Genomic DNA, 13,558 nt, shown 5'->3' on the forward strand with positions numbered 1-13,558 from the left:
ACTGAAATTCAACCTTGAGAGTATGCAAAGCAGTACCCTTTTGAGAAGAGAAGAAAACAGTCTGCATCAATGGACCAGTGTTTCCTCCAGTCCAGCAGCATTTCTCTGAGAGCTGCCTGCCTTTGGAGGAAGGCGGTATCTTCTCCTTGCCCTGCAACTACTCAGACATTTGTGTAGTAGACCCCAATAAGGGAGGGATTAACTTCTGACCGCAACGGGTGTTGAAGTCGAGGGCTGGCATCATTGTCATTTTTGCGATCCCCGCTGCAGATGGGGTAAAAGACCATTTTTGCCTTGAACTGCCAAAACCCACTTTTAATTTTAGCGCGATTGATTCAGTCTTGAGCCCAGCAATGGTGATGGTGGCACCTGATATACTTCATAATGGAGGCATATTCAATTCTGTGGTGCTTGTATCAGTGCTCTGCAAATTGCTCTGATGGCAGCAAAACATGTGCTTGTTCAGCTGCAGTTGTGTAGCAGTATGCTTGCAGGGTCCTGGAGGTAGCCACTCTTTTGATAGATTTGGTCCTGATCCTTCAAGACTTCACCTCAGGTAAAACTTCCAAGGTGTTTTTCAGAGGCAGGAACCAGAAATCTTCTCATGTATCATTTATATCTTGTTCCAGGAAGGTAGAAAGTAGCAAAGACAGTCTGCAAATTGACTTGCTGAATTTGAAAACCAGCTGCACTCCTTCTGCCGTAAGTAGGTTTTCAGCAGTCAGACGTTGGTGCGATACAGACATGAGTCGTTAGAAAGGGCAAAAAGATTTGCATACTAACAAACAGGTTTATGCTGCTTTCTGCAGGGAGAATAATCTTCTCAGAACTGTTGCCTGAAGAATAACATATATTTCCTTGAGAGAGAAGGGATCTGTGTGGCCTGTGTAGCTTATAACTAATTCTATTAATATTGGCTTACTGGTAATTGCCACCTGAAAGTTTGTTAAATGTATTTGTACCTATTCTTTTATTTTGTAACATAAGTTGGAGATGGGTTGTGCTGCTGGGTGAGATTCTGACAAGTCGAGATGAAACGTGCCCTTTAGCTGTGCAGGTGTTAAAGTCTAGGGAGCTGCTGTCTTGGGAGTGGACTGGTGTAACACCACTGCGAGGGACGGTGTTCGGCCGGGGGACTGGGCCCTTCTTCCCTCCTCTCCAGAATAATGGCAGAGGGATGAGACACGTGTTGGAAGCAGTGTTAAGTTTCTCCCATGCTAATCAATATCCTCCTCTGGTTTCTTTATGCTCTTTTCACTGTGCTTGTGTTCTGCTTTGTAACATCCTTTTCTATATATTGGTAGCTTTGTCTCTATTCCAGTCTTCATGTATTGAAATAATTGGAGACGCAAAGAAATGCACGGTAGAAAAGAGTAAGAAACAAAGGTGTTTGAGAGGATGTGCCAGGACAGCAACGCTTCGAAGGAGTGCTGTGGCTCAGCAGCTTCTCCTTCACAGCAGCTGTCTGCACTCCCTTTACCCAACTCTGTTACGAAGTACAGTTTGTCTGGTGTTTTTTTTTTTATAAAGGACAAGTGTCATCTCTGAGAATGGGATGTAGGAAGGAATTCCAGATGCAGAAAGAATGGCTTGGTGAAATGTGTCTTTGCAGAGCCAGGGAGAGTAGCTAGTGCTGCAGCTTGCCAGTGGTCTTGAAAGCACAGTTATATCAAAATTGATTCTTGGACTCTGAGCTAAAAGAGACTATAAATTCAGTCTGCACAGACTCTGCTCTGGTGAGTTATGTTTCTTGCTTGCGTGGCAGGAAGGATTAAAACTGCGGTGATCTCATTCAGGGAGCACCAAAGCGGCAGCAGCGGATGACAGCTCCATGCTGATCTGCAGGGGAGGGGAGCGCGGACCTGGTGGCAGCTGTGGCTGCCCGGAAGAGCAGCTTGGCTGTGCCTGGCAGACCATGTGTAGCTCGGAAATTTGCCTCGAGGACCGAAAGTCCTCGGCGAGTCTGGGTCAGAGCGTAAAATCTGGACTAAGCTGACATTTATCCCATCTCTATAATGTGTGTCAAATATCTGGAATGGTTTCCTTATTGCATCTCGTGTGTTTCTACACGCTTTCTGCCCAATTGTTCTGTATTCACAGAATGAAAGAGGCCTAGTGCTTAACCTAAATGGGGCCTTAAGCCATGTCCTACAAGTCTAGCTGTATTTTTATCCTGACAGTTGCTATGCTGGAGGCAAAACCCCAGCACACCTGGAATGCTGTCTTTGGTTTTGCTGTAGCCACAGAAGGAACAAGCCCCACCTGTGACAGTTAATTTCAAATAAAGCAGAATTGTGTGTTCAAGGCACCAAAAGAATATCCAGAAACGTCCAAATCAGCTTTGTAAGGCTCTTTCATGCATGTGGAGAGAAGCCTTGCCCAGATTGTTTGCTGAATTTAAGTAGAACTGATACGTTTATGATTCTGGTAGGCGGTCGAGTAAAAATTCAGTAAGCCAGCTGAAAAGTTGAGAACATTTGCAAAGCTACATTTTAAGCTTATCAAATACACATTCTCATTACAACTGGTCTGTCTTACTGTAACTCAAACAGCTGCTTAGACTGCGCTGTGCCCAAAATAATTGAAGGGATGTGCAAGAAGATTTTTTAGAAGATTGTAGAACATGTTTAAACAGTAACAACCTGTACAAACTTAGGAAGTGTGTATTTAGAGGTAGATGGGAAGGGGATACATTTTCCATTAAAAACTGTTTGCAATGAAAAATTTTCAAGGAATTTAAATTTAAACCTTGCCTTTTAATGTAAAAAAAAAAAGACCAAAACACCATACCTTTGCCTAGATCTTCAGCTACTGAGTTAGCTTTCTCCTGTAAAAATAAAATGTATTCCCCTTGTTTAAGAGTTCTAATATAGTATTGAGTCAAAACTCTTCAGCATGTTTCTCCATCCCCTCCTGATTTGCCGTGTTCCTTCTAGCAGAGGAACTACTTTAACATTCCAGATCCGGTCTCAGGCTTCTCAGACCCCAGCGTGGCTGAGAACTTCCCGACAGGAATTGCTTCTTCCGAATCCGTGCTGCGTTTGCTGTTGGGTGGGTGTGTTTAAGGGCTCTGTGTAGACCGGAGCTGCACAAATGCATGATCGTAGTGAGAAGCAAGCGCTTGCCCAAAGGCCCCTGTGCCCTTGAAAGTGGTGTTCGCAGGCAGAGGCTGGATCGCTTGAAGACGTCTCATGGTAGCGGTGCAGGCCCTTTTCTGCAAAGGTGCTTTGAATGGTTGCCTAGGGACAACAGCAACCAGGCAACAGTAATATTTAACATGTTATGTTGGAGGTAGCTGCCCCTCTGGAGGTAACTGTATCTTAGAATAAATTGCTCCTTCAGGTCCCTGTGCATTGCTGAAGCAGCAATGACCTTGCTCCTGCTCTTCCTGCCTTGCTGCCGGGCGGGTGGTCTGAGAGTTCGAGGATCTTTTTTGCATCTATTTCTTTCTAGCATCTGCAGCAGCACTTATTCATGAGAAATTAAATTCAAACATACCAGTAAACCGGTGAATTGTCCTTATCCTGTTTGGCTAGAAACCATTCATCCTCTAAACAGCGTTTTCATCCTCTCTGTCGGAGGGAGGGGTCTGGACGTGTCCCTTTTTGCCTGGACCTTCTTTGGAGGCTCCACATTGTGTATGGTGTGTTTGGAGGATTTCCTGGTGCTTGGGCTAGGTGAGAGATCTTTCAGCCTAAATTCATTGGTGATTCTAACTGCACTTCGGTGCCCACGCATGCCTTTAATTCACTGGCAATACAATTGCAGCAAATAGGTAGCTCTGTAGTAGAATACCAGGGAATAGAATATAGAGCTGGGATTTCAGTGGCCTTTCTCAGTCCTAGTCTTGGCTGCTGGAGTGGCCCAGAAGTAGTTGCGTGTCTGCCTACGTGTCTGCATTTTTGTCATAATTTTCCTGCCTTTCCCGCTTTCTGGGAGTTCCACAATAACCAGCGATGTGCCACCCCAGGCTGAGCACAGAAGTGGCTGCAAAGGGCCATTTGTGACCTCCACCGGGGCTTAGAGGTGCTGGTGCAACACGTGTAGTGTGTTAATGCAACACGGAGTTACAGCCCGGGGTGTTCCCATCCCAATCGCTTGTGTCTGCCTGTGCCTTCTGCTTGTTCGGGTGGCCGGCTGTGCTGGGAGGGCAGATGGCCATGAGAAAGACAAACATATATGCCAACTTCTTACATTTTTCTTTCAAGTTTTGCGAGTAATAGGCTGCTAGTTTCAGCCCTGCTCATAAAACCTGCTGATAGCACGAGGCACTAATTCCTGCAAAGGTCTAAAAGCTGAAGGATGCTCCCGAGCAGCCTTGCAGAGTGGTCCTGCCCTTTCCTTAGGGGCTGACGAGCCGTTGCACTTAGCAAACGTTCTCATCTCTGTTAAATTTCAGTTTGGGTTTTTAAAAGAGTTTGTAATGAAAATAAGTGTTTATAATGTAAAGCCCCAAGCTCCTTGACTAAAGCATCTGAAATGCTGCTCTGTAATACATGTTGTAAAGTTAATAGGCTTTTCTTAGCGTTCCAAATAAATGCTGAGCTGCTGCTGCGTGTACAAGAGCACTGAGCTGCCCTGATGCTAGTCAAATGAATTCTTGGTTTCCTTTATCTTCCTGCTCATGTTTTCTTTAGATCCTCCTCCTTTAATTGCTCTAATAGCTCGTGCTGATAAAATTCAGGTTGTAGAAATGAAAGAACCTGCAGCAAACAGGAGAATCCAGTACGTAACCAGGCAATGTCACTGCTAGATTTCTGAACAAGTGGTTAAGTTTTTACCACTATGATTTTGGTAACAAGGTCCATTTCCTTAAGAAATTGTGAAAAAACAAAGACGTGTAAGGCAAGCGTGTGGGGTACTCCCCTCCTTTGCTATTAGATTTCTATTAAATACAGTGCTCGTACTCTAAGTCCTGCTGTCCCAGCCCTTAAGGGTCCCTCTGCTGCTGCTGAAGGTGCTGAGATCTCTGTGGGTTGGAAACCAACCTCTCCCCTGCTGTGATCAGAGTATTCAAGTGTCTGTGAAACCCTTCTCAGTCGCTGAATTCCTGGTGGTTTTCCTCCTGCTTTGGCTAAGCAGACGGGAGGAAAGTCGCAGAAAACACCTCTCAGAGGATCCTAATCAGGAATAAGGGGTGGAAGAGAAAACTTGGGCAACGACACGCGAGGAAGTAGCGTCCTGACAGCGAGGTGTGTCAGGCTGAGAACTGCCCCCCCAGGGAAGTGGTAGCAGCTTCTGTCACTTGGGTGTTCAAAATTAGACTAAACAAATCACTAGGAAGCGTACGGTGGGGAATAAGCTGGCGCTCGCCAGGAGACACTGACTGACCTAATAGGATTTCGCATCCCTCAACATCTTTGTCTCTAAATAGTGTGTAGTATAGCACACCTCGACAAAAGCACTGCCTCTTTTAAAGCTTTGCTTTGACTATGGGCTTATTCTTTGATGCGCTGCTTTATGCATTTCAGCAAAACCTGATCATTTGCCTTCTGTTTCCAGCTGATGATGCTTGCGGAGGGACTTTGCGGGGACAAAGCGGAATTATCTCAAGCCCTCATTTTCCTTTGGAGTATGGCAATAACGCAGACTGCACGTGGACTATTCTCGCTGAACCTGGAGACACTATTGCTCTGGTTTTCATGGATTTTCAGCTGGAAGATGGATACGATGTTTTAGAAGTTGCTGGAACAGAGGGATCTTCACTCTGGTAGGTTACTCCTGGCCACGCTTCACTGTGGTCTGTACAGTCGTGTAGTACCCGCTGGTGTGTTGTGTGAACGGGCACAGACATTATAGGATGGTCAGAGTGAACAGAGTGTTTGCCTGAATGAGGGCATTCCCAGTTATTCCCAGTCACAGGCTGTAGCTGCTACCTTCTAATGAAACTCTCTGGGATGCTTTTTATTTGCTTGGTAAACTTTGCAGTGTCTATTGTCTACTTCAGATCGTACTCTCTGCGGTAAGATTTCACGGGGTAGCTGGTTGGAAGACATATGGAATTTAAAAAAAAAAACCCACACAAACCCGGCACTTCAGAACCCCCCAAACCCGGCTCAAATGTTGTCACACTCAAACCCTGTTTTTGCTAAACTGTTTTCTGATTGCTGCTAAATGTGTCGCTGACAAGTTGACTTTACTGTTAATGAACTTTTGGCAAATGTTTCTACAGATCAGCTTGTCCTTTAGACAGGAGGCTGTGTTTAGAATTTCAATACCCCTCTCATCCCGTTGTTTGCTTGAGCAATGCTGTCAGAAATGTTGCTTTTATGTATAATAAATGCCACGCTGATTTTTTTTCCGATAAACAAGAGCTGCCCAAGTGATCAGCGCTATGAAGTCTGAAGTGAGGGCTTGCAGAAGGGATTTGACATATTGTTTACGTTGCTTTTAAAGGCGAGGACAGCTCTGCCTCTAGTTCATCTTCTGCACTTTGATTGCGCTCAGCAAACAGTTAAAAGTCCGAACTAGGAGCAAATGGGAGGGAGCAGTCTGAAATCCCAGCATCCCCCTGGAAGGGAAGAATTAAGTGTTTGAAATAATTAGGTGTTGCCTGGGATTATCAACAGGAAGTTAAATTACAATTATTTATGAGGATTCTGTCACAGCCACAAATAACATTCATTTAAGTAATTTATACTTGCCTGGCAATTATGGGGGAATAGGATTTGAATGTTCAGGATGTATTGATGTGAGAGAACTTGCCATTTACCATGTACCAATTGTTTACTGTTCCCAGGACCCCTCTGCAAATTAGATGTTGCTGTTTCATGAAAAAAAAACCCCTGGTTTTATTAGCATGCATTAATATTTTAGGGCACTGTTAGTTTTTAACCATTATGAACTGCAGCAAGATCAGTCATCTGTGGTATGTGGTAAAGATGAATGTAGCTAGTTAAGAAACATTATTCAGCCTGGAGGTGTTGCCAGTGCAGCACTGTGTCTTGTCATATCAAAAATAAAACAATGCCTGTCAGAGCAAACCTGCTGGAAAAAAAATTAATAAACTACCCATAAATACAGCTTGGTAGAACTTTAAAAATGGCAAAAGTGTCTTAGAAAATGCAGCTCCTTGACTTTTGGTAGTACATATGCGTGCGCACTCACTCTTTTAAAAATGAGATTTAGGAGCAATTTTAAAGGTAGTGTGTTTTACAGACATCAGTTTTGGGCCCTTGTTGGAGGGAATAATGATGTATTTACTTTCCTCTTTCCCTCTCCCCCCCGCCCCAAGTGCCCATGTGCTGCATCTTTAATGGTTCCTTTCCTCTAACGTATTTTCACTGGGAGGCGGATGTCCGCGGCTGCTGCGGCTCGCGGAGGTCACTTGCTGGAATCGGCAGAGCAGGGCAGGCGAGATGCGCGGTGTCGATGAGTGAAACGGCTCACACAAACATGAGTGTTGTCCAGGGCTCGTAGAAGAAGCTGTTCCTGCTTTTCTGAGGTTCGTCCTGCATTTTTGTAGCTCCGTGAAATACACGTGGGCGAGATAAACACACCAGGCAATTCAAAGGGACCTCATTTAGTATTCTTGAGAAGTAAACTTTTCAGTCCCATAAGCAGAATTAGAGTCTTATTTTGCATTTAATTTTTTTCAAAGCTGGCCTTCACAACTCAGAGCCTGATAATTAAATTCGGATGACTCATTTTCCCATTTTTTAAAATAATTTTTGCCTGTGGTGGTGGAAACCTGGTGCTTATATCTCCTTTTTAAACATATTGATATGATTCAGCTTGGAAATATAGCTATAAACCCTTTTTCCTCTCTGTGAGAACCTAGTTTTAATTATTGGTAATATGGCAGATAGACTTGCGGCCAAAGAAACCATTCTATTGAAGTATCTCGAAGCTAAATGTTTCATTTCCTAAGCATTATAAATAGGTTAAATCTGGTCCAGAGATGTACACAAATAAACAAAATTAAATTTCATCTGGAGAATAATTCATATGTATTTTCAAGCTATGAAATATTGTATCACGGTAGTATTTATGAGAGCACTAACTCAGCACATTAAGCAAGCTTGACTTGGGCTGCACTTACTAAAAACGCCCTGCGTTGTCATTCACCATCCCCTCTTCAAAAATAGATGCTCCGTTGGTTTTTACGAGCCAGGTTCCCTTCACCCCCTGCCTTCAGCGGTCGCCACGGCTGTACCCGCTGCGCTGCACGTCAGTCTCGGCACGCACAACCGCTCCCCGGAGAATCCTGTTACGAGTTTCATTTGGTCCCTGACGTGTTGGATGTGAATCCTGCAATAAGTCTTGAAAGGGAAAGGGCATTGCGGGTCTAAGCATCTATATGTCAAGCAGAGCAATAGAGGTTGAGTAGCTATTTGAGACATATTAATAAAATAACACATTTACAGCTCTTTTAACTGCTATCGCGGTTTCTGTCATGGGGCCTTGGGTCTAGATTTCCTTGACAGGTGAGAAATAAAATTCTGCTGAGCAGAGAATGGGAGGGGAAGAAAGTAGTGGTTTGAAAAAGAGCCTGTCAGATTAGAAAGGACAATGTGGGGGTCTCCAGGCTAGAAAGAAAAATAGGGAAGGATGGCGGTAGCTGCCCTGTTCCCCTTCAAGGTTACCTGGAGTGGCCGAACTAATCACAGCGCCTCTCTGCTAGGGCAAGGATGCGCCGGGCACGGAGAGGGACGCGTGGTACCTGTGTTCTTATGTCATCATTCCTTCACTACTTCTTGTCTTCAAGACTTGGGGCTCTCTTCCCCCCCCCTCATTTTGTACTAGTTGCGAGATCTGAAAGGATTAATGAAATTCTTCTCTATAAGTACATGTGAAAGAAGAAAATCCTTCAAAGCGGCTTGGGCTCCCTTCCTTAAGGGGACTGAGCTCTACTGATCATCTGCTTTGTGTCAGTATCTGCTCAGAGCTGACTAAATCCCTCGGCCTACGCTTCTCAGGAATATCTGCTGATTGCGGCTCTTCCGTGGTACCTGGTTTCAAGAGCTCTTCAGTGACGAGCATCCCTGTGGGTGCCCAGCTACGCTGGAAGTACCAGAGGGTTTCACGCTGACCACCTAAAACATCCAAAGACCATGTCTGATGAGGAAGTCTCCAGGCTGGTCCTGGATGGCGTTGGACCTGCTCTGTGGCAGATGTGTCCCAGCCTCATCTTCCCTTTGTGATTGCTCTGAAGCTCTGGGTAGGTTTGACTTTGTTTGAAATACTGCCGTTGATCTCCTGCATGTTTTTCTGTGAGTCCTGAGCGAAGTTGCTGGGGGGGGGACGTGTGAGGCACAGGGTGGGAAGTCCTGCGGGGACGGCAGGAGCCAGGTGCTGCAGCTCAGTACTGGTGGCCGTACCCTTTTGTCCCACCTCCAGCATCGATGTGTCCCCTGAAGGTTTAGAGAAAGCAGGAATGTGCTGTGCAGCAACTGTTTGCCTGTGCTCTGAGCACACGCTAATGGAGGGTAAGTTTTTCTTTGCCTGTGGCAGAGGAGGCCTGGATTTCCTATGTTTGTGCATATTCACTGCAGTTTAAGTGTATGCAAATGATGAAAATGTGGTTGTCTGTCTCTTGCCCTTCTTTCTGTCATCTGTTTAGGTCTCACCTAGCTGGTCTGGGGCCTGTATGTAATGTTAGGCATCATGATTTGTATTATGGTTGCTAAAGCATTATGCTGCTATTGCCGGAGAAGGTGGTGCTGTAGGAAATGACTAATAATCCAATTTATGTATGTGTGTTTACTGGAAGTGACTAAGATCAAGTGTACATTTTGCTGCCTATAATGCAAATGCTTAGCAAAGGAGGCTTTTGCAGTTATTCTGATAAAGCTGAAGCAGGTGAGAAGGGTAAAAGGTAGAAGCCTTGTTCTTGGGCTGTGTAGGTGCAACATGCACATGCAACAGAGCTCCTCCAGGGCAAGGCTTTTCAAAGTTGTGGAAGTAAAAGATGACATCCAAATGTTTGCTTTATAAAGTTCCTTTTATGCTGTTGATTTGGAAAATAGGAGGAAGTGAAGGGGAGATACTGTGAGCTTCAGCTGCCTGCTGAACAGGTGGGCAGTGAGTCCCCCAGAACGATGCTCTATGGCTACTCATTCCGCAGACGAAAATATTTAGAAACCTCTGCTCCAGGCAAATTAATTAGTTTTATCTCATAGAACTAACAAGTATCTCGTTTGTCAAACTATGACGGACTGCCTGGCATGTTTTGAAGGTTCATTAGATGTTTCTAATTTTCAGATGGGAAATATACTTTGAGTAGTAGGTGACTACTTTAATAATGAGGCTTTTCAAATGTTTTATAGCTGTGTTGCATTTTGCTACTGTATTAGATAGACTCTGAGAATCCAAATTGGTAGGAGGGACTGGGCTTTTAGCCAGGAAGGGTGCTCCTGTTGCTGCTGTATCGTAGTGTGGTGTTTTCCAGGTCAAAAATAATACAGCGTGTGAAGGGTCAGAACCTTTCTGGGTTGTTCTTTCGCCTTGTATTAGGTTCTAGTGCAGCAATTAGCCTTTTTCCCCCTTGCCCTCCATAACCTTATCTCACAAACTTTTCCTTGAGCTCAGCGGAAACAGTGCGTTACCTGGCAAAGCACCTCGTAGTATCACGCTGAGAAGCTGCGTGTTGACCTGGGAATATGATTTGCTTTTGAATTATGTCCTTCGTTTGCCACTGGGTCCTTGTTTTTCTGTCCAAAGTTTGAGCTTACTTAGCCTAATCTATAGAAATAGCACTGTAGCTTGGGAATGGTGGCTTATCCATTCCCCCTGTGCAATCCGGACTGAGCCCGCCTTTCTGAATTACAATCCACCGTGGTGCGTTTCCTCTTGAACTTAACTGTGTTTCTGTATTTCTTATTGTAACTTTTACTAAATGTGGCTCCATTTTTGAAAATTCAAATGCTTACCCTTGAAAGAAGGGAATGAGGCTGGCAATTCCCAGATGCCACCCTTTCCCTTTTATATTTTTAATCTGTTTCATGGTCCTTAAAAAACTGCTTTCTCAGTTGCCTCACTTGTATATTTTGCTCTGGGAGGACACAAGCATGTACTGAATTGCCCTACTAATGCAGAGTGTTGGTCTGTGGTAGTCGTCTTCCCTACGATCCTCCTCTTGACTTAATTATTCTACCTTATGGAACTACAAGTCTAGTTTTAGGGGGGGTTGCATCATCTGTTATGTTGCCCCTCTGCTGCCATCTCACTCTCTGAGCCTTCCCTTCTCATTCTCCCTGGGAAACGTTTTTCCTTGATTTTTTTGTTGTTAATCCCGTGATAAGTGAATGCAGTGGGAGAAACAGGGCTGCAACTGAGTAACTGCCAAATTGGTGGAGTTTATTCCTGTCTGAATCCGGTTCCTCCTCTTCAGTGTCTCATCTTCATTTTGCCTTTTCAGCCTCAGAGCCATATTTTGCTCATCCTGCTTGCACAACAGCTTTTCTTCTCCTCCGTAGGACTGATTTTGCACTAACTTTGGGTAGAATTTTGTTTTAGCTTTGTCTCTTAATTTCCTAGAAGCAAGGGAGCCTGCCTTAATATGTGCCTGTGTTATTTTGCATTACTTCTATAGCACGACTGTGCCTGGTGTGAACACAATGCGGGCATCTCGCTGTGCTTCAGAAGTACTGTGGTACGGATGTTGAGCAAAGGGTAGAAACAAAAGGGTCTGTGTGCTGGGGTGGGCCTGGGAGAACTTTGAATTTAAGGTTCTTCTGCTTAATTCTGTCATATCTTCCTTTCTGAAGCTAAACCCAAGAGGAGACCCCTTTTGACATCAGCCCTTTCTAGAAAAGCATTTCAGAAGCTCTCTTGTTGCTGTCTTTCTGCAGAGAGTTGAGTTAGGGGGAGGAATGGTTGGAAAAATCACCTGTGTTTCAGCAACTGTTGCTGACTTTATTTCTTTCCTTGCCATTATCTGCAGTTGACCCTTCCTGCCCTACCACCCTTGTCTATCTGCTGAGTGGTTTCTAATACTCATTAAAGCTCTCCTATGCGACATCTGCTTTGTGCTTCCCTCTTGATGCCAGTTATTTGGTACCACTGGCCAGGCTAATCTGTCAGCACATCTTGTGCTCTACCTGTAAGAGATTAGAGCACCTGTGCTCTTGAAGGTCACTGTTTCAGGCGATGATGACGTTGGTTGGTAAAAACCTGTTCTCTGTATGTGCTTCTAATGAATCAACCTATTTTCTTTATATCAAAGCAGCTTATGATCCTTAGATAGCTGTCTTGGAGCTTTCAGCATATATTTTCATCTCAAACCTCAGTCGATGTCTACTGAAGTCAATGGAAGGACCTTGGCTCCAAAGGGCTTTGTGAATCAGGCTTTAGTCTATTGTCACTTACCAAAGCGTGTTCCTCTTGCCACCGTCTTGCAGCTCAGGAGCCCTGGGTCTGCACCTGCTGTTGCTGCTGGTTATACAGATGCTGCTGCTACCCGGACGGGGCGGTGGGAGAGCGCTTGCAGGAATCTCGCGGACTTTGCGTTACAGTCAACCACTGCCCAGCGCTGCGCGTGGGCGTCCGCAACGAGCCCTATCCACTGTGCTCTCCCCGCGTGCTCCCCAGCAGCTGCTGTTCCTTGTGGGGATTCTGTAAAACAGATTGCCTGACGACTGCTTTCAAATGATTTTAATCTCACACTTGCTGCTTCCTTTTTGAGGTTGTGGGGTTTTTTTCCCCCATCAGTAATTGCTTTCGTTTGAAAGTTGACAAGCATTATCCTGCCCTGGTGCATGTATGAGGCTGAAGACTTGAATTGTGTGTCTTCAAATAACTTTTGTCACTAGTTAAAACCTAGATAATGCATTTGTGAGTTTTCTTTTGCTGTGCAATGAATTATGCTTCCTTATTGTAAGAGCTAGTTAACTAATGGATGCTTTATCTGTAATATTCAGATGCTTTTCTTCCATGGTGATGTCTTCCATAGGACTGGGAATAAATAAAAAACGTGTATGAAGTGGCTTTTGAAATCCCTGTTCAAATGTCAGTTACATCTTCGCTGGGATCTGGAAAATAAACTTCCTTATTTGACTGGTACGGCTGAATTTTTCTTCTAAAGCATATGTAGTGCCTTTAATTGGAAACACATTTTACAAAGGCTGTAAAACTGGAAAACATTGCTTTAGTGGGAGACAGTCTCCTTGCAAAACCTCCTTTTCTCGTAGAAGGTGTATTCTCTGGAGATAACATTTTGGAGAAGTTTGGGAAACCAGACCGTCCCGGTGCACGCAGCCAACTTGTGAAACGCCTGCAGCTCTCCGCGCCGGCGCAGCAGCGATGGTCCCTCGCCGCCTCTGGCATGCGTGTGTCGGTTCCCTGGGATGCACCAGCTTTTGCAGCTCGCTGTACTGCACTTCGGGCCTTGTTTTAATGTGGATCTGCAATACGAAGAATAGGAGTTTGTAGGTCACAGCTAGCACAGTATTGGAGCCCTCGGTTCCTGGTGGTAGCTGAGAGGTAGAGCTGATTGCTTCTCCAGTGGATGCAAGCGATCCCTGAGCATCTTGATTGCTGCTCTGAAGTGAAGTTAAAGGGTTGGTAATGCTTTGTACAAAGTCATTTCTGTAGAGTAGTTTTGCACGTTGTCCTAGAG

The 13,558-nt window shown here is 44.8% G+C and overlaps 1 protein-coding gene across 1 annotated transcript in view; it reads left to right on the plus strand.

Annotated features, from left to right (window-relative positions):
* The window catches only part of CSMD2 (CUB and Sushi multiple domains 2), a 358,465-nt gene that overhangs the window by 119,510 nt on the left and 225,397 nt on the right, over positions 1 to 13,558 (plus strand). The window contains exon 6 of the mRNA XM_064471428.1: positions 5,503 to 5,710. Coding sequence (XP_064327498.1) covers positions 5,503 to 5,710 — 208 coding nt within the window. The remainder of the gene's footprint in view (positions 1 to 5,502; positions 5,711 to 13,558) is intronic.

Source organism: Phalacrocorax carbo, chromosome 22 (assembly GCF_963921805.1).
Source record: "Phalacrocorax carbo chromosome 22, bPhaCar2.1, whole genome shotgun sequence".
Classification (NCBI taxonomy): domain Eukaryota; kingdom Metazoa; phylum Chordata; class Aves; order Suliformes; family Phalacrocoracidae; genus Phalacrocorax; species Phalacrocorax carbo.